General features: G+C 50.5%; 1 protein-coding gene across 1 annotated transcript; it reads right to left on the minus strand.

The window, feature by feature from the left end:
- Positions 1-480: 480 nt before the first annotated feature.
- Krt18 (keratin 18) lies at positions 481-4,088 on the minus strand. Its single transcript, XM_041646037.1, has 7 exons — positions 3,601-4,088; positions 2,805-2,887; positions 2,383-2,539; positions 1,685-1,849; positions 1,468-1,593; positions 981-1,204; positions 481-659 (listed from the first exon to the last, which is right to left on the minus strand). Exons 1-7 carry the CDS (start codon positions 4,000-4,002, stop codon positions 539-541), a joined length of 1,278 nt encoding a protein of 425 aa, XP_041501971.1. The 5' UTR covers positions 4,003-4,088; the 3' UTR covers positions 481-538.
- Between the last annotated feature and the right edge of the window lie 15,248 nt (positions 4,089-19,336).

A 19,336-nucleotide genomic window follows, 5' to 3' on the forward strand; every position in this document is an offset into this window, starting at 1 on the left:
TCTCCTTTTTGAGACAAGGTCTCACATAACCAAGGTCGGCTTCAGATTTGCTCTGTAGCAGATGATGACACTGAGTTCCTGATCCTCTTGCCATACCGAGCTCTGGGATGTTAAATGTGCACCACCACACCCAGCTGTTGCTTTTGTTTTAGTGGGACACTGGCACATGACGTAGGCTGCCCTGGAATTTGCGATATAGCCCAGACTGGTCTTGAACATGAATCAAGATCACACGTATACACCATGCCTGACTTCTCCACCAGGTCTCTTGAGTGGGAGATACCAGTTTTATTATGCTTTCATCTGTGCCTAGGACAGTCATATCTCCCCCTTCATCATCTTTTAGGTATTTTAAGCACCCAGACTCTTCCTCGCCCACTGCTCCATCCATGTGAAACCCCTTAGGTCAAGAGACATCTGTCTGACCCAAGATGGGGTTGTAGACTCAACATCATGTGCACAAGCAGGAAGACTGCCAAGGAAGGCACAAACTTTTATTGGTTCCTTGGTCCCCAGGGTAGTAGCCTCCTTCTCAGCCTTAGTGCCTCAGAACCCTGGTGTCATTGGTCTCGGACACCACTTTGCCATCCACGACCTTGCGGGTGGTTGTCCTCTGGATGGTTTGCATGGAGTTACTGGAGTCCAGGGCATCGCTGAGACTGTAACAGATGATGAAGCCTTAGTTATAAGCAGCCCCACAGAGTAGAAAGGAGACCAGAAATTCAGAAGTTTTCCCTGATCCGTGTCTTTACTTCCAAACTCTCCCCAGCCATTTCTTCCAGAAAAGGGAAACTCAAGGCTGAATGATCCCAAACACAGCTAGGGGCAATACTTAGTCATTCTTTCTCAAGAGACAGTATGTTCACTGTCCTGAAGCCACTGCTCAGGGATTACCAATAAACAGACAAACCTTGGGACTTCCCAGAGTTCCAGAAGTGGAGAAAAGACCCTCACTTGTGTGGCTAGGAGAATCCACTCACCTGAAGTCTTCGCCATCCTCCAGCAAGCGGCGGTAGGTGGCAATCTCAGACTCAAGCTTGACCTTGATGTTCAGCAGGGCTTCGTATTCCTGGGTCTGGCGCTGCCCCTCTGCCCGGGTTTGTGCCAGCTCTGACTCCAGGTGCAGAAGGACGCCATTGAGCTGCTCCATCTGCATGTTGTATCGGGCCTCCACGTCCCTAAGGCTGTTCTCCAAGCTGATTTTCTGCAGAGCAAAGAAAGATAGGAGGGTGAGTCCCAAGTGCTAGCTTGCTCAGCCTTTCCTTCTCTGACAGGGCCGTCAGGACCACTTGTCTGTCAATACTAGGTTCCAGTGCAGGAGGAAATGGGAAACACACAGAAGTGATTTGTCTTAGGGGTCTCTTGATTATGTGTGGAGGAGGATTGGGGGCAAGACAGTGGGGCTGAGGCCGAGTGACAGAGGTCCGGGTCCAAAGGAACTTCAGTAGGTGACTGGGAGACTCTCACCTGATTTTTCATGGCATCTAGGTCAATCTCCAAGGCCTGGAAGGTGCGCCTCAGGTCTGTGAGTGTGGTCTCAGCATCTCTGATTTCCGCAGACTGAGTAGTGACCACTGTGGTGCTCTCCTCAATCTGCAGGGTCCCCGGGGAGGGTCAGTCAAGACCTGCCTTCCTTGGCAGCCTCCCCCTCACACCCTGGCAACCAGCCTTTCCTCTTGCATACCTGCTGGGACCAGTACTTGTCTAGTTCCTCACGGTTCTTCTGAGCCAGCTCCTCATACTGGGCCCGGATATCAGCCATGATCTTGCTGAGGTCCTGAGATTTGGGGGCATCCACTTCCACGGTTAATCCAGAACTGGCAATCTGGGCTTCCAGTCCTTTAACTTCCTGAAGAAGGCAGAAACGGGGGAGAGGGCACCTAAGAGGGGGCACTGAAGGTCAGAGTTCCTCACTGAGGGTCTTTTTCTAGGAGGCAGTGATGGGAATGATGGGAGTGGAGGAAACCTTGGACTTGCACCTGGCAAGGCTAGATCAGGGCTTCTGCTCCTTCATTGTCGGAACTTGCCCATTTCCTCTTTATCTTACCAGCCTCCTCCCTCACACCTTATCTTAAACCTCTTCCAGAAGCCCTAGCAGCTCCACCATCTGCCCATGTCCTCAGACCGGCAACTTCTACCTTCCTCTCCATCTCCTCTCACTCACACAGGCTGGCAATGAATCAACTCTCCTGCCTCAGCTTTCCAAGTGGGGCTGCAGGTCAGGTACACTATTATGAGGTCAAGACAATGTGGGCTAACTTGGGTGAGCCATAGAACATATATGATCCACTGGGTTTGCTCTTAATCAGAACAGGCTGATAACCCAGGCTCGTGGTTCTAATTTCCACGCGAGGCTGCTGGCCTCACAGCAGCCCCACTTGCCTCCTCATGGTTCTTCTTCATGAACAGCAGTTCCTCCTTGAGGGCTTCGATTTCTGTCTCCAGCTGCAGCCTCGTGATGTTGGTGTCATCCACTACCTTTCGGAGTCCATGGATGTCACTCTCCACAGACTGGCGCATGGTCAGTTCTGTCTCATACCTGAAGGAGTGGAGGAGATCAGTGGGTCCCATCTGACCAGTGCCAACTCCCTAGCCTAGTCTTGCACCCAACACAAACCAGTTGCCTGGGTCAGGCATCATTCTTGACTGTGAGGAGCAGTAGGCTTAAACTGGGCTGCACGAATTAATAGTTGAATGACCACTCAATGGACCCTCACCCGAATAAGCCTCTGCAAGGACCCCACCCACCCAACTTGGGCCCTGGAGCAGACCATTCTTCGCTCTAGCTGCAGCCTCAGACTTACTTGACTCTGAAGTCATCAGCAGCAAGACGAGCATTGTCGATCTGCAGGACGATGCGGGCATTGTCCACAGAATTCGCAAAGATCTGGGTGGATTAAAGCAGAAGATTGCGGTGAGAGTGCCAGGTCACACACACACCACACACACACACACACTCTCCTTCTGTTTCAGCGAACCCGTCCCAGTCCCCGGAACCGCCAGAGGCTAGGGCTCCCATCTACCCTTTCCACCTGTGCCTCCGCTCCCTTCCTGGATTCTTAGATCCTGGCACCTTGCCCCTCTGCCTGGGCCTGTACTATCCCGCCTACAAAGGAGCAGCTTCTAACAACTCTCTCCTCCCACCCTTTCCCGGCTTTTTCTCCAGGTGCACCTGTTAGGCCCCTGTTCTGGGCCTCCCACCCCCCTGATAGGCCCCTCCCACAGGTAGCCTCCTGTTTACCTCTAGATGACTCAGCCTTAGCTACATCCGTTTAACCCTGTTAACTGTCCCCACTGAAAAAGAAATGAGTGTCTGGTTCCAATTTATGGCACTTTTTTTCTTTTTCTTTTTTTTGAGATTCTCAATACTGTTCCCTTCCCACTACACCCCGTGGGGGAAGCCAACTCCCGTGTGTAGCCACTACCCTTGGAATTCCTAGGTTGTGGGTGAGAATCCGAAGTACTTCTAACTTCGTCCCAGAGTGGAGACGGATGTGAAAAGAGCGGAAGGGGTCAACCGCGCACACACTATTAAATTTTTTTTCGGGGTGGGGGTGGGGCACTGGATGACCAGAATGGCTCCTCCCCCCATGTCCTTACCTGAGCCCTCAGGTCTTCGATGGTCTTGAAATAGTGGCCCCAGTCCTTGATGCCCTGGGACCCCTTCTTCTCCAGATGTTCCCGGATTTTGCTCTCCAATCTCCTGTTCTCGGTCTCCAGGCTCTTCACCCTGTCCAGGTAGCTGGCCAGGCGGTCGTTCAGGTCTTGCATGGTCTCCTTCTCGGTCTGGATGCCACCCATCCCAACCAGACCTGCAGACCCCACGGAGCCACCCCAGACGCTTGAGGAGCGGGCCACGGAGATCCGGGAACCGGAGCCCCCAGCACCTGCATAGACGCTGGCCGCGCTGCTGGCAGGCCGGACCCGCTGGCTGGGCATCCGCACAGATCCCAGGGACCTGTAGTTGGTGGAAAACGTGGTGGAGCGGGTGGTGAAGCTCATGTTGTCTGAAGAGGAGAGCGAAGCGAGAGACCGGGACAGGGGTTCCGACGGCCGTAGAGAGTGGCTGCCCTCGATCTGTTATATCGCTGAGGGAAAGAGGAGGAGACCTTCTTTGCAGGCCCCGCCCCCGCCCCCGGAGCCGCGGGCGCCAAGAGCGCGCGACTCCTGTGACCTACCTGGTCGCAGCCCTTCTTGGCCGCATCACGTGCTCTCAGCACTGTACGCTACCCTCAGCGCCCGGGAAGGGGGTGGCTAATCAGGGGCACGAAGGATAGCAGGTGGTGTTAGCCTTCGCTTTTTAGGGCAGGATATAGCGCTTTTAATACCTTTTGCACAGTTAGAAGAGATGTCCACTAGGGTGAAGATTTTGTAGAATGTCCTTAGCTTAAGTCGGAGGACAGTCCTGGAGCCCCAGGAGTCCTGGGGAAGAAAAGCTGGGAGCTCAAGAAGAGGAAGAGAGTGGCTGGAGAGTTGGTTCAATGATTGAGAACACTGATTGTCCCTCTAGGAGGACCAGGGTTCAATTCCCAGCACCCACATGGCAGCTCACAACTGTCTGAAACTCTAGTTCTAGGGTACCCGACACCCTCACACAGACACACATGCAGGCAAAACACCAGTTCACATAAAAAAATTGATAAATAAATAAAGAGGAAGAGAAATACGATCCTGAGCGCTCCACAATCTGGTCTCGCGTCCCGGGTTCCCAGACAGTGCTGTGGCTCTGTCCATTGCTAAACACGTGTGTGCGTGGAGCTATGGAAATCTATATTCTCAAAACAGGAACGCACTTCCTCGGAACACATTTCTTTAATTAGCTCCTGTACTGTCTCTGAACATCCTCTGTAGCTCAGGCTGGTCCTGAACTCTCTATGTAGCCAAGGATGGCCTTCAGCCCCTGATCCTCCTGTTCCTGTGATCACAGGCATGAGATATCACACCGAGTTTATGGGGTGCAAAGGATCAAACTCAAGTCCTCATATTTGACATCAGCACTCTGTTTGCTGAGTACACCCCCAGCCCAATAGCACTTACAATTTAACCAGTATTTGCTGGACACTGACTGTGTGTCACGCCCTTTCTAGTAGCCATGGGAAGAAAGCAGGGAAAAGAGCACTGTCTGTCCTGCAGACCACACTGTGTCTGGATAGGCTGGGATCTGAGAAGACAGATGCATAGAAACACCTGGCTAGGCTTGAACCAGATGGCTTTTCTCTCTATCCTCCCAACCCCCTGCTCACACAGGCCCCTCCTCCTGCTCCCTGGGCCTTCTTTCTTTCCTGGTCAGTCTTCATAATGATCCCCAAATTTCCATCTTGTTCCTTGGAGAAACCCCCAAACTTGTGCAACACCCCAGCCCCCACCAGCTGCTTGACCACTCTTGAATGAAGATGGAGAAACCACGAGGGCCAGCCCTGGGATTTGTCACACGTTCGGCCGTGCTCTTTGCTCTGGAGCGGACTTATTGATCCTTATCGAGCGACCAGCTGGACTGACTCTGTGGGCAGACAGGAAAGTAAAACAGGGAGAGAAAGGGGCCCTAGAATGAGCCCAGGTCAGCAGATCAGGAGGAGGCAGGGTGTGAACAGATTGTTCCAAACCTACCTCCTCTGGATGGGAAAACCCTGGAGGACCCCGGGAGCTGGCTGTGGAGGCTGGGCGTTGCCAGAGACAGCCAGGCAAATGGATGCAAACTAACATACAAACAAATGCCCACTGGCTTTGCATGAAGGCTTCTTGGGGGTTGGAGATTCCAGCCAGTGAAAGGGGCTTTTAATCTTACAAATTATCCCACTGAGTTCCACAACTGTCCTATTTTATGGGACCATACATTGAAGTGTACTGGTTAAATGTTCCATGAACAGGTTCTGCTGTTTTTTTAAGCTTCAAGTTATCCAACTTGGGCACTTTGCGGGTTGGGTGACCTCAGAAAGTCACTTAACTGAGCTTTTTTTTTTTCTTTCACTTCTTTGGGGAGGAAAAAAGCCAACAACTGCCTGTCTAGTCTTCTGGTAAGCGAAGCATGGGCTTGTTACAATGCTCCTTCTAAAACAAATAGGAATTACTGCAGAGTAAGGCCTCATTCAGGAGGGTATAAAGAGGGACTCCAGGAGGCCTCAAATCACGGAGGACCACTGGGGGACTTTTGAGTTTTTTCAGTAGTGACTCCAGGACCCTAGGATTTTTCTGTAAGCCCCTTGGTAAATCCTGCTCTGATCTTGCCTCACCCCTGAAGCGCCGGCCCTTCTGTGGTGGGGAAGTTTGCAGTGGGGCTGCAGAGCTGCAACGTCTCCTTATCTCACTTAGCCGGTTGCATTCCTGACCTCTTGCAGCTTGGGGCAAATACCGACCGCAGGAGTCCAGTGCCAGCTTGCCCCTTCCCCGCAGTTCCGGATTCCTCTGTGATCGGGCCTAAAAACTCAGCCTGATCAGTGGGCGCGCTGGGGAGAGGGGCACGCGGGGTGGGGTGGGGGAGATAGTTTCGTTCCAAGATCCCTAGGGCTGGGCCTCTGGCCTGTGGGTGGGGGCAAGGAGAGAAGGGACTGGGGTAGCAGCGGAACCAAGCTTGGGAGAGGGAGAGGCGTGAGCGGTCAGCCGAGAAGCGCTGAGAACAAAGAGTGAAAAGAGGTGGGTTGAGCGGTGGGGTGAGGGTGGGGGAGAGAGTGGGGGAGGGTAAAGGAAGTGGTTCCCTTCCCCAGGCCCTACATTCCCTTGTCCCGCCGAGGGGGAGGAAACCTGCACTGCAAGTTTAACTGGGAGAAAGCTCGGTGGTGACTGTGGGGTGGGCGGGGTCGTCCTCCTCGCACGTAGGCGCACTCTCCTTTTAAGGGCTAGAGCCACGCTCCGTGCAGACTAGATAGCGGGAGATTAGAGGATTACCGTTGTGAGGGTCTGGGGTCAGAAGGCCCAGAGATTGTTATCAGTCTGGCTATTTCCCTGGCCCAGCCCTGAGAGGAGCTGGGGTGGAGGATGGGGGAATGGGGGTGGAGGGTCTTCAGAATGTCATTCCAGGTCTGTGTGGTGGGGTCTCTACGTGAGTGTCAGGCTGGTTCCATCATCTTTCTTCCACTCAGGGATCAGCCTCTAGGCCTCCGGAAGAGCTGCGATCAAAGGAGTGTGTCCTATGATTATTTATTCCGTTTGAGACAGTTTCAAACTGTAGCCCAGGCTGGCCCCAAATTTATGCTCCTCCAGAGTGCTGAGATTGCAGGTAACATCACACCCAACCTGAGCCTCTACTTGAAGTGACTCAGTGTTGGGGGAAAATAGAGACTTCGTGGTGGGGGGTGGGAGTGTTAGAGGGGCAAGGCGATCCAGTGTCCTCAGAGGAGGGGTTTTGGCAGCACTCTGAGACCTGGAGCAATGAGGTGGAACTTTGGGTAAAATGAGTTTGGTGTAGAATGGACTTGGAGGGGGAGCTCAGTAGATGGTTTGGGTTTTAAACCGTTATTGAAAAGGATGAGCTGGGCATGGTGGCACGAACCTGTGACGCCTGCGCAGAAAGAGGTGAAGGCAAGAAGATTTGGAGTTTCAGGCTAGCCTCGGCTGTGTGAGTACCCCCCTAACAAAACAAACAAGTACAATCACGGCTGGGTGTAGCTGGGATGGCAGAATGCTTGGTTAGCTGTCAGGAAGCCCTGAGTGATGGATGCAGGAGGATCCGGCATTCAAAATACATAGGGAACTTGAAGCCTGCCTAGGCCACCAGGATATCTTGTCTATAATAACATAAAGTAGGGTTCTAGAGAGTCAGGAAGTATGGTTGGGTAGACTGGAGAGAGCCTGGGGGGGGGGAGGCAAAATGTGCAGCCTCAAGTGCAGCTGGGGAGCAGGGGGCACTGAGGAAGGACCTTCAGAACTCTCTAGGGCTGTCCTCCCTGTTGAAGTCCTAGGGCAGTTTGTGGACGGCGGAGTTGGGGTGGGGTTCTGAGGGCTCCATTTGAGCATGCTCCCCTGGAGTGGGAGTGTGGGGGCACTTTCAGTATTATTGCCTCGGTTGTTCATATCAGAGGGTTCTTCCTAGGGTTAATGCTGAGGAGAACCTGCATGCTGCTAGAGTTCTCCAGGTGCTGAAGCTGAGAGAAGAATCCTAGGAGCTTCCATGGCCTCTGCTCTCCACTCCAGCCCCCTTCACTAGGGTGACTTTGCCAGATCTCATGTTCTCTTCTTCCCTTCCCTTTCTGAACCCCAGTGAACTTGTCCTGGAACTCACTCTGTAGACCTGGCTAGCCTCACTCATGTCTCTGCCTCCTGAGTGCTGGCATTAAAGACGTGCTCCACCACACCCGGCAAATGACATAATCTGAAGCAAACTCTTAGCTTTTGTGCCCAGCAGTGGCAATGTGGTACTAAGATTGAGTCTGCAGGGAAGAGGATGAAACGGGACAGTAGGGTGGCCAAGGATCCGCTCTTAAAATTGTGTAGTAAATTTGCTGTGACTGATACCTTTTCCTGCTGCCTCTAGATTTGGCAGAGCTACGGGCAAACCTGGAGAGATAGCCTTTTAAGTACCTAGAAAACCAGAGCTGGTGCTTGGAAGAACATGCAGTAGTAGCAGGTGTGACTGGCCTTCATGCAAGCTGGAAAGAGGCAGTGTCTTCCGTGTCCTTGGTTGGGGGTCCTAGAACTCTGCACAGCACCATGCATAGCCCTTTCTGCAACCAATGGCTGAGAACATTGGGATAGAACCTAAGTGTGATGCAAAGGAAAGAAATGGGAGTGATGGAGACTGGCCTGTGAGCTGACGCATCTGTAAAACAGGGGTGATGGAGACTGGCCTGTGAGCTGACGCATTTGTAGAACAGGGGTGACAGAGACTGGCCTGTGAGCTGACGCATTTGTAGAACAGGGGTGACAGAGACTGGCCTGTGAGCTGACGCATTTGTAGAACAGGGGTGACAGAGACTGGCCTGTGAGCTGACGCATTTGTAGAACAGGAGTGACAGAGACTGGCCTGTGAGCTGACGCATTTGTAGAACAGGGGTGACGGAGACTGGCCTGTGAGCTGACGCATTTGTAGAACAGGGGTGACGGAGACTGGCCTGTGAGCTGACGCATTTGTAGAACAGGGGTGACGGAGACTGGCCTCTGAGCTGATGCACGTGTACAATAGGAGTGACGGAGATTGGCCGGTGAGCTGGAGTGATGGAGACTGGCCTGTGAGCTGACGCATTTGTAGAACAGGGGTGACGGAGACTGGCCTGTGAGCTGACACATTTGTAGAACAGGGGTGACGGAGACTGGCCTGTGAGCTGACGCATTTGTAGAACAGGAGTGATGGAGACTGGCCTGTGAGCTGCTTGCTGCTAAGACTAAAGACCTGAGTTCAATCCCTGGAACTCACATAGCAGAAGATGTTAACAAACTCTGCAAATTGTCTTCTGACCGCCATATGTGTGTGCACTCACAAATACATATATAATATAAATATAAAAATGATTGCATGCTGGCCTGGCGGTATATACCTTTGATTCCAGCACACGGAAGGAAGAGACAGGAGGATTTCTGTGAGTTCTGTGAGTTCAAGACCAGTCTGGCCTGTGTAGTGAAACACTATCTCAAAATCAATCCATCAATCAAATGTTAATAAAAGAAGGTCGTAAAGGGATAGGGGATGGTGGAGAGCTTGCCTAACACGTATAAGGCCCTGGGCTTCATTCCTCGTACCACAACAGGACAAAACATCAGATTGTTGAGAAGAAAACAGGTAGACATCCATGCCCCTGGAGGTGTCAGGGTGAGTGGAAGGTTTCCCCAGCGAGTGTGGCAATGCGCAGCGAGGCTGCTCAGCCGTCACAGAGAGCAGTGCACTGAGGCTTGCTGCTATTCTAAGTGAGTCTAAAGGTAATGGAAATTGGTAGGAGAAACCCCTGATTCCAGGTAAGGGTCTTGAGGGAGTGACAGCACTGTTAGGTGGCAGAGCTGGGACTCAGGTAACCTGCCATGTTTCTGCTTCTCCTCTAATAGGAAGCATGAGGGAGGTTGACATGGCAGCTGCCACCAGCTGGGTAAAAACCAGGAGAAGGAGCCAGGTGTAGTGGTGCCTGTCTGCAATCCCTGGAGAGGCAGAGGCAGGTGCATCTCCGAATTAAAGGCCAGCCTGGTCTACATAGAGAGTTCCAGGACAGGCTACACAGAGAGACCCCGACTCAAAAAAAAGTAGGAGGATCATGAGTTCAGGGCCAGTCTCGACTCCATTGCAATCCCGAGACTAGCCCAGACTACAGGAGATTCTGTTTCAGGGGCTGGAGAGAGGGATCAACAGTTAAAGGCAGAGACTGCTCGTCCAGAAGAAGAGGTTCAATTCCTAGCACCAGCACCCATATGGCATCTGAAACCCCAGTTCCAGGGGATTTGGCACCTTCACACAGATATACATGCACATGCAGGTGAAACACCAATGCACATAAAAATATTAATAAATAAATCTTTAAAAAATAAAAAGCCAAGTCAAAACAGTAGCAAAAGAGCAGTGCTACTATGGAGAGTTGGAGGGACCTGTGTGTGTGTGTGGGGGGGGTTAGCAGAGGACTCTGGGATCTGAGTAGGGCGGCTGGAAAACACCGAAGGGACATTGTTGGGTAGCTCAGGAAGGCTGTCCTGTTTCAGGTTACAGGTGTGTACACCACCAAGCTTGGATTAAGCATTTCTCAAGTACTGGTTTGTGATTTACATATCTTCTTCCTCCTTATTCTCTTCTTTTAAAATCTCATTTATTTATTTATTTATGAATGAAATAGGGTTCTGATCCATAATAAAAAATGATTTACTATACAACCTAGCTGGTCTGAAACTTTGAGGCAATTCTCTTGTCCCAGCCTCTCAAATGCTAGAATTGTAGATTTGAACTACCATGCCCAGTAAGTATTTCTTCCTTGATCTTACCACTCAAATCTTTAGCCCATCATAGAAAATTATGGGCTTAAAATTATGAAAATTTGAGGCTTTAATCTATATGTGTTATTTGTATATATAAAATAGGTTATGTGCATGTATATTAATGTGTGTGTAAATATTAACATTCTTTGTAATATATGATTTACAATGTTTTTCCTCCCACTCAGTAATATCTTTTTATTCTTTTTGTTTGTGTGTTGTTTTTCAAGGCAGGTTCTCACTATGTAGCCATAGCTGTACTGGAACTCACTACACAGATTAGGCAGGTCTAAAACTCATGGGGTTTCCTGTCTGTGCCTCCTGATGGGACTGAAGGTCTGTGGTTTATGCCCGGCTACTTTCATCAATTTTTTTAAAAAAATATTTATTTATTTATTATGTATATAATATTCTGTCTGTGTGTATGTCTGCAGGCCAGAAGAGGGCACCAGACCCAATTACAGATGGTTGTGAGCCACCATGTGGTTGCTGGGAATTGAACTCAGGACCTTTGGAAGAGCAGGCAATGCTCTTAACCTCTGAGCCATCTCTCCAGCTCCCTTTCTTCAAATTTTACCATATTAATTAGTTAGGTGTCTCTGAGTCCTGTGATGGGCACCCTCTGTAGAGAAACCTGTGCAGGTCAAAGGACAGCTTTCAAGGATGGTTGATTTCCTTTCGTCATGTGGATCATCGGGCTTGGAGGCAAGAGCCGTTATCGCCGGAGTCATCTTGCTAGCCCAATCCTTTTCTTCTCTTAACAATGATTTTTAATAAGAAGTTCTTAATTTTTGTTGTCCCTTTGGTTTTTGAGACAAGGTCTCATGTATCCCAGGCTGGCTTTGAATTTACAGTGTAGCTGAGGATGACCTTGAACGTCTAATCTTCCTGCCTCCACTTCCACTACCAACAAAACAATATACACCTCTTAAAATGACGGTAATGCGCGTCTTGCACATGTAAGGCGGACCAGGCACTGCACTTCACAGGGGTCACATTGTTTGATCTAGACTGGGGAAGCACGTTCTTGTGTCTGGACGTCAGGCAGACCCAGGCTTTTGGTTTTGGAGCAGGGGTTGCTGTCCACAAGACAAGAATCAAGGGAGGCGATAAGGCTTAGACAGTGGTGTTACAAAGCAATTTCAGTTTGGAACCTGTTTTGTGATGAGATGCCATGACCAACTTGGGGAGGAAAGGATTTATTTTATCTTACACTTCCACATCAGAGACTATCATCAAAGGAAGTCAGAGCGGGAACTCAAAGCAGGAACTGAAGCAGAAGCTATAGAGGAATGGTCCTTACTGTCTTGCTTGGCCTTCTCTCTGGGATGGCAGTGCACACGGTGGGTGAGGGCCCTGCCACATCAATTATTCATTATGAAATTCCGTACACATTTGCCTAGAGGTCAATCTTATGGAGGCATTTTCTCAATTAAGATTTTCTCTTCCCAGGTATACTTGGGTTTGTGTCAAGCAGACAGAACAACTTAGCACAGCACCCACAGATTTGAGGTGAGATATCCAAAGGACCACTGAAACACAGCTGTGCAGCTCCCATGGGGGTTCAGAGATGTTTGCCATGCAAGGATTACCCAGAAGAAAAGAGATGAAGGCAGATCCTAATAGCGGCTGTGTATGTGTTTCTGAGTCTCTATATGTGTGTGTGTGTGTGGTTCCTGAGTCACTAGCTGTTAGTCTCTCTCTCTCTCTCTCTCTCTCTCTCTCTGTGTGTGTGTGTGTGTGTGTGTGCGTGTGTGTGTGTAGGGTGTTCCCGAATCACTAGCTGTTAACCTGTGTGTGTGTGTGTAGGGGGTTCCTGAGTCACTAGCTGTTAGTGTGTGTGTGTGTGTGTGTGTGTGTGTGTGTAGGGGGGTTCCTGAGTCACTAGCTGTTAGCCTCTGTGTGTGTGTGTAGGGGGGTTCCTGCCTCTGTGTGTGTGTGTAGGGGGGTTCCCGAGTCACTAGCTGGTGGGAGCTGGTGGGGACTACAGACCCAGACCCTAAGTTTCCTGTAAACAACCTGTGTTCCTCTGCTCTGAGCAGACTCTGATGGCAGGGGAGTGGTTTCTGATGGGTCTGCAGCTGAAAGATCCCGAGAGCTGGGGTGTGGCCAGAGCCCTATATAAAGTGCCCCTGAGCTCCATAAAGTTGGCATTCTTGTGTCAAGGATGACCCATGTCGGAGTCTCTCTCTGTCTGTCTCTGTCTTTGTGTTTGTCTGTGTGTTTTTAAGTCTCCAGGCCTGTTCCTGGCTTTAGTGAAGGGCTACAGGACCGGCAGTTTTGCAGGCAGGTTTTTACAATTAGCTGTTCGTGGTGCATGTCAGAGTTTTAAAGGGCACATGGTCTGCCAAAAAGTGCATTATTAAGAATGATGGTTGGGGCTGGGCGGTGGTGGTGCACCTCTTTAATTTCAGCACCGGGGAGGCAGAGGCAGGTGAATTTCTGTGAGTTCAAGGCCAGCATGGTCTACAGAGAAAGTTCCAGGACAGCTAGGGTGACACAGAGAAACCCTGTCTTGAAAAACAAAACAAAAGAAAACAGAAGAATGATGGTTGGGGCCGGAGAGATGGCTCAGTGGTTAAGAGCACTGGCTGTCTTTCCAGAGGACCCACGTTCAGTTCCTGACACACACCATCAATCCTAGTTCCAAGAGATCTGATACCTTCTCCTGAACTTCAAGGGCACCTGTTAACACACATTTACAGGCAGGGCAAACACTCATACACAGAAGGTAAAATTAAAAAAAAAAATCTTAAAAAAAAATGAATGGTGGCAGCCCTAGGGGTCCCAGGAGACAGGAGTGAGGGTGTTGCCACCTCACCCAGTGTTCTGGGCTCTCCTCCATCTAAGAAGCCATCTCTTTGGCTCTGAAGGTTTTGCTATTTTTCCTCCTGATGCTACCCACCAGGCTCCCTTCTCCTCCGTAGTTAGCTCAGTTCCTCATTCCTATCTTAGTGTCCGGGAGAAGCGGGAGGGGGGACGTGTTTTTAGAAGATGGGTGGTTCCTACTTGGCCACAAGGGGGTGCTGGGTTAGAGCAGGCCCCAGGGGCACACAGGTGACAGGCTGGCAGCAGAACTCTGAGGCTAGGTACATATGACTCCACCCCTTTTGTCCAGGACCTTTGCTCCCAGCCCTAAAGGCACTGGCCCTGGGTTGCCATGGCAGGCTCTTAGTTTGGATAAACAGAGTTGTCCTCGTGCTGTCCAGGTAACTGACATCTAAGTGTCTCCCAGGGATAGACTGGAATTTAAGAGTCCCGCCCCTAAACCCCCAGGGGAGGACAAAGGAGGGTGAGTCATTGCATTTTGGCCCCTTACCTTTTTTTTTTTCTGTCTTGCCTGCTGCCCCCTCGCCCAACCTGTGTCCCACTGGAGTTGGGAAGGGCGGGAGAGAAGAGCTGGAGCTCACTTGGGGGCCGTCAGAACAGGCAGTGGGTGGGGGCAAAGGCTTCTGCCCTGCTACCCAGGCTTTAGCTGTTATTCCTGGGATCCATGAGGGGCAGACATTGCTCACTTCTTCCCTGTCCTCCACTGTCTAGGATCCAGAGCAAGGGCGACAAGCTTGGGAGGAAAACAGAGAACAGGAGTTGTCTGGGTAGAACTGCTCACACCTCGCTCCGTTGAAGGGAACGCGGAGGGCCTTGTGCTGAGGACGGTGCTGGGGTCTGCAATGTGGGAGCTGTGAACACAGAACCCAAACCGCTGCAATGTGGGAGCTGTGGACACAGAACCCAAACCACTACCCACCATTCACAGCGCGAGCTGCTTCGCCAAGTCCTGGGTTCCTCACACGTAAATAAGGATAATAATACTGAACTCTCAAGGTCATTGTCAGAATCTGACAGGACAAATAAAGAACACCATGGTCCACACATAGATCAGGCTTACAATCAGATGCAGAGCACAGCTATGCAAACAGCAAGCAAAACCCATCCAGGGGTGTGACAGGCCTGTCAGGAGGGTCCCAGGGGTGGCTTCTCGCCGGCTGCTGCGAGGAGAGGCTGTTATGTCGTGTTCCTTCAGCAAATGTTTGCAGTGTATGGGACTGGCAGGGAGGGTCAGGCTTCAGCTGCAGGTGCAGGTGGCCAGGAGGCACTGTATGAGGGAGGGCACAGCCCTGAGAGGAGACTCAGTGGCAGTCAGTGCCAGCGGACAGATGAGAGACGTGACCTTTATTCAGAATGTGATGGGAAGCTCGGGGCTGGGGAGTGACTGGATCAGAGCAGTGTTTGTAGAAGATTGGCCTCCCTGAGCACTGGCAGAGGACAACTTGGAGCGAATGGGGGAGGAGGAGACAGGAACATTTTTTTACCTGGCAAGAGAAAGTGCGGTTCCAGAGAGGATGGTGATGTCATCGATACCACCTGCAGAGAGGGGCCTATAAACTCGGTCTCCCTGACTGGCCTCACTGGCCTGTGAGGAGGGAAGAGGCGCTTGGCAGGGGGCTGGGGAATTTCTCAGGGACACCAGGAACCAGAGAACAGAGCCTCTTTTCTCTCCCTTCTCTCCTCCCAGGTCTGCTTAGGATGGAGGCGTGACAGGGGGCACAGCCCTGGCAGCAGGCTGTCCCTTTGTTTCCCAACCCTGCTTCTGTCTAAGTTGGATCTTGGTTTTATAACGCATAGAAAGAGAAACCACTGGGTCCCATTAACAACTGGGTGTCAACTCTAGATCTTGGAACGAGGAAAAATTGAGGGACAGTTTGTACCTAGCTTTGCTGGGAGAGGAATTTTTGGCTTAGGGCTGGCTGGTAAGACCCTGGCCTTCCTGAGAATCGATCACCTGGTCCACCTCTTCACCCCACTGTGCAGAGAGGCGGGTCCCCTCTGCTCCCGTTTCATTCCAGAAGGATCACACATCCGGCAGTGAGTCAGGTGTGCCTCAGGCCCCAGCCCTGGGCTCTGACTCAGCCTGAGCTCCGGGAACCTCAGAAGAGCCTGGAAGATAAGGTTTATGGCTCCTACTGCACTTGTTTGGGTAAAGCTCTGCACACAGGCCACCCAGCTGCATTCCACTGGCGGGGCAGGGGGGATGGCTTACTCAGGCTACCCCAGGAATTCAGACTGTCTGACAGCTCTGCTTTCAGAAGCCCACTGAGCTTCTCAGTCTCTGGAGGTCATCTCTCTAGGTCCCCAGGCCTTGTCCTGTGGAGGCTTGTCCCACCCACCGTGTGTTTGGCTTCTGGGCAGGCCTGGCCCTGACAAGACTCTCCCTTCCTTTGCAGGTCACTCCTCTCAGTTCCAACAGAGTTTGGTTAGGGAGGCCTTTCATTATTCTAGCCCTTTGCTCCTTTTCGGTGCTTTGTAGAAGAAAGGACACAGGATGCCAGTGCACTGAGAAATGAAACTGAGGCAGACTATAGAGCTCTGCTGAGCCTGGACCTTTTTAGTTGAGGGGAGTTAGACAGGAAGCAGATAGCAGCGGTGTGTGTGGGGGATGTACCACAGAGAAAAAAATATATATAATTTATGTGTTTATTTGAAACAGAGTCTCACAGAATGGTCCTTTCTGTCCTGGAACTTGCTCTGCAGACCAGGATGTCCGTAAACTCTCAGAGATCCCCCACACACACATTGTGCTGGGACTAAAGCATGCTGTACAACTAACTATCTGACTGGAAAAACTTATTCTAAAAAATAATTTGTTTACTTTTATTTCATTTGCATCGATATTTTGCCTGCATGTATGTCTGTGTGAAGGTGTCAGATCTTAGCATTAGACAGTTGTGGATCCTGGGAATTGAACCTGGGTCATCTAGAGGAGCAGCCAGTGCTCGTAACTGTTGAGCCATCTCTCCAGCCCCTGAACAAAACCTTCTAATGTGAAATTTGTTTTGCACAAGAGAGCACATGTGCAATAGGCCCAGTCAAAGCTGATGCTTTCTCCATGGTGTCTGCTGTAGGCCTGAAAGGAGACGGAACTCTTTCAGCATAGCTCAGCAACTTAGAGACTCGCTGGGACTAGAACACAGGTCATTTCATTCCAAAGAGGAATTTTCTTGCTAGTTTACGTTGTTCTGTATATTAGGATAATTCTAAAAGCGAAAATTGTACTGAAGTTTGGTTAAAGTTTAAAAAAAAAAAGTTTTTTATTTTTTTGATGGGGTCTCACTATGTAGCTCTGGCTAGCCTGCACTCTCTATAGACCAGGCTGGCCTGTGCCTCCCTGTTGCTGGGACTAAAGGCATGTACTACCACTCCTGGCACTATATTTTAATTAACGTGTGTAGAAACACCAACATTATGGTGTCCTTGTGAAGGTCTGAGGACGAGGGACCAAACTCAGGTCGTCAGGCTTGGTGGCCATACTTTACCGGCTGAATCATCGTCCTGCCTGGAATTTTGTTTGGTTTGAGTCACAACCCCTAAAACAAGAAAATTTTAACCACAAATCCTAGTGTTCTTTGGAAGTGTGTGGTGGGGGTTTTTGAACAGGGCCCAGATCTGGCTTTCGCTAGCTCCTAGATTTAACCACCATGCTCAGATTCCTCAGCTCCAGAGTGTATGTTTTGCTTATTTCTCATTTTCTGTACAGAACCCTAGGCCATGGGGTGCTTGGACCCATGTCCAGGCCTGTAATGTCCTGTGGAAATGGGACTACATGGAGACTCAGGGCTGGAGGACTAGAGGGAGTTCATGCTGGAGGCTTCCTGGAGGAGGTTGTGGGCAAAGCCAAGCTAGAGGGATTGGCGGGGGTACAAGGAGGCTGGTGAGAGGGTAGAACTCCAGAGGTAGAAAGGTTTCCTGAGGAGCTGTCAGTCAAGAGGCGCAGGGTCAGGTCAGGGGGGAATATGGAATGACTGGATGTGGAGGACACTGGGGCCATGTGTCCACAGCTCTGGGAGCATGACTAGGAAACTGGGTGGGGGGACAGTTGGAGGCTTCTGACTGAGGAACACTGGCCTGGGGGTTGAGTCCCCTCCCTTCTCTTCTTGGGGCTTTCCCTACGGTTTCTGGGTTCCTCAAACTGCTATTCTGTCACTAGCAACTCTTAGTGTTCCCTGGATGTCACCTGGGACTGGGAGAGGCCAGAAGGAAGAGAGAGGGTGGGTTATGGGGACTGGATGTCGAAGGTCTGTCAGGAATGTGTTGCCATGGGAGCATGTCTAACAAGTCCTAGAGGCTAAACTGGCTCAGGCTGGCCCTAACACAGTCCAATCTCACTGTCTAAGTCAACAGATTTTTCTTTAAGACCTATGAATGGGTCACTGTGTGTGGATTTGGAGTTATCGCCACCCTTAGAGAATCTGAAAGATAGGTGGGTTAAAGGGTAGTAGGTAGCAGGTCAGGTCTTTCTTTAGTTAAACCCCTCTTGCATTCTTTCTCCCTCCCTTCCTCCTTTCTTCTCTCCATCCTCCCAGGTAGGGATGAAACCCATCTTCAGGCTAGGAAGCATTCCACCACTGGGCTTTATTCCTGGCCCTATCTGTCTTGTTTTATCATGGTAGAGAAGGCCAAGTCAGCTTTTGGATTTACTCGGTCAGCATGTTCTGGAGTTCAGCGAGGCGTTTTCTCATGTTGTAGGTATGCAGTTTGCAAGGTAGTCATGGTTTCTGTTGTATGTCACATTCCACAGCACTGGACAGAGGTCCCTCAAGTCTGCTGGAACCTTTAGTGGGCAGAAGAGTTTTGAGGCTCACGAGACGGTGGTTGTATGTGTAGATGGGCTCTATACCACTTTGGGTTTGAGAGTGTTTCTTTTGCTCTACTGACAAGTATTGCATTTTTTCCTATTGCTTTATTTTTCAAATTACATTTATTTCTATGTGTGTATATTTGTGTGAGAGAGGGCACATGCACCATGGGACTTGTGGAATTAGTTCTCCTTTTCTACCATGTAGACCCTTCTTGGCAGCAGGCATCTTTACCCACTGTATCCACTGAGCCATCCTGCCAACCCTACTATTATTTCTTTTCTTTTCAGTTCCAGGCTGTCCTAGAACTCGCTCTGTAGACCAGGCTGGCCTCGAACTCAGAGAGATCCTCTTGCTTCTGCCTGGGATTAAAGGTGTGAGCCACCACTGCCCAGTGATTACAGCTTCTTTTTTTTAAATTTCTTTATTTTATATACATTGGTGTTTTTGCTTGCATGTAGGTGTGAGGGTGTCGGTTCTGGAGTTACAGACAGTGATTAGCTGTCATGTGGGTGCTGAGAATTGAACTCAGGTCCTTTGGATGAGTAGCCAGTGCTCCTAACCACTGCGCCATCTCTTCAGACCTGACTATTGCTTCTTCTCATGGAGACAGTTGAACAGGTGTCTGAAGTGGGACCCCTGAAGAGAGCACATGTAGCCTTTGGGTGTGGCCCAGAATCAGACCGCACTGCTTTGGCAGGAGGAGTTTTGAACTTTACTGTTCCTATTTGCAAGTGGGAATGCTGCCTTCCTCACTGGCTGTTTTAGGGTTCTATATCATGTATGTAAGAAACACGACCCTGTGACACTCAGAAGAGAGCCAT

The sequence above is a fragment of the Microtus oregoni genome, unplaced genomic scaffold (genome assembly GCF_018167655.1).
Source record: "Microtus oregoni isolate MIOR12 unplaced genomic scaffold, Mior012 000118F_ref0000498, whole genome shotgun sequence".
Classification (NCBI taxonomy): Eukaryota; Metazoa; Chordata; class Mammalia; order Rodentia; family Cricetidae; genus Microtus; species Microtus oregoni.

Bases quoted from the DNA above. Each gene is read 5' to 3' on its own strand.
- Krt18 (XM_041646037.1), bottom strand. From the start codon at position 4,002: ATGAGCTTCACCACCCGCTCCACCACGTTTTCCACCAACTACAGGTCC. The intron at 1,594-1,684 runs GTATGCAAGAGG...GGGACCCTGCAG, and splicing joins ACAAGTACTGGTCCCAGCAG to ATTGAGGAGAGCACCACAGT. The intron at 1,205-1,467 runs GTGAGAGTCTCC...TTTGCTCTGCAG, and splicing joins TAGATGCCATGAAAAATCAG to AAAATCAGCTTGGAGAACAG.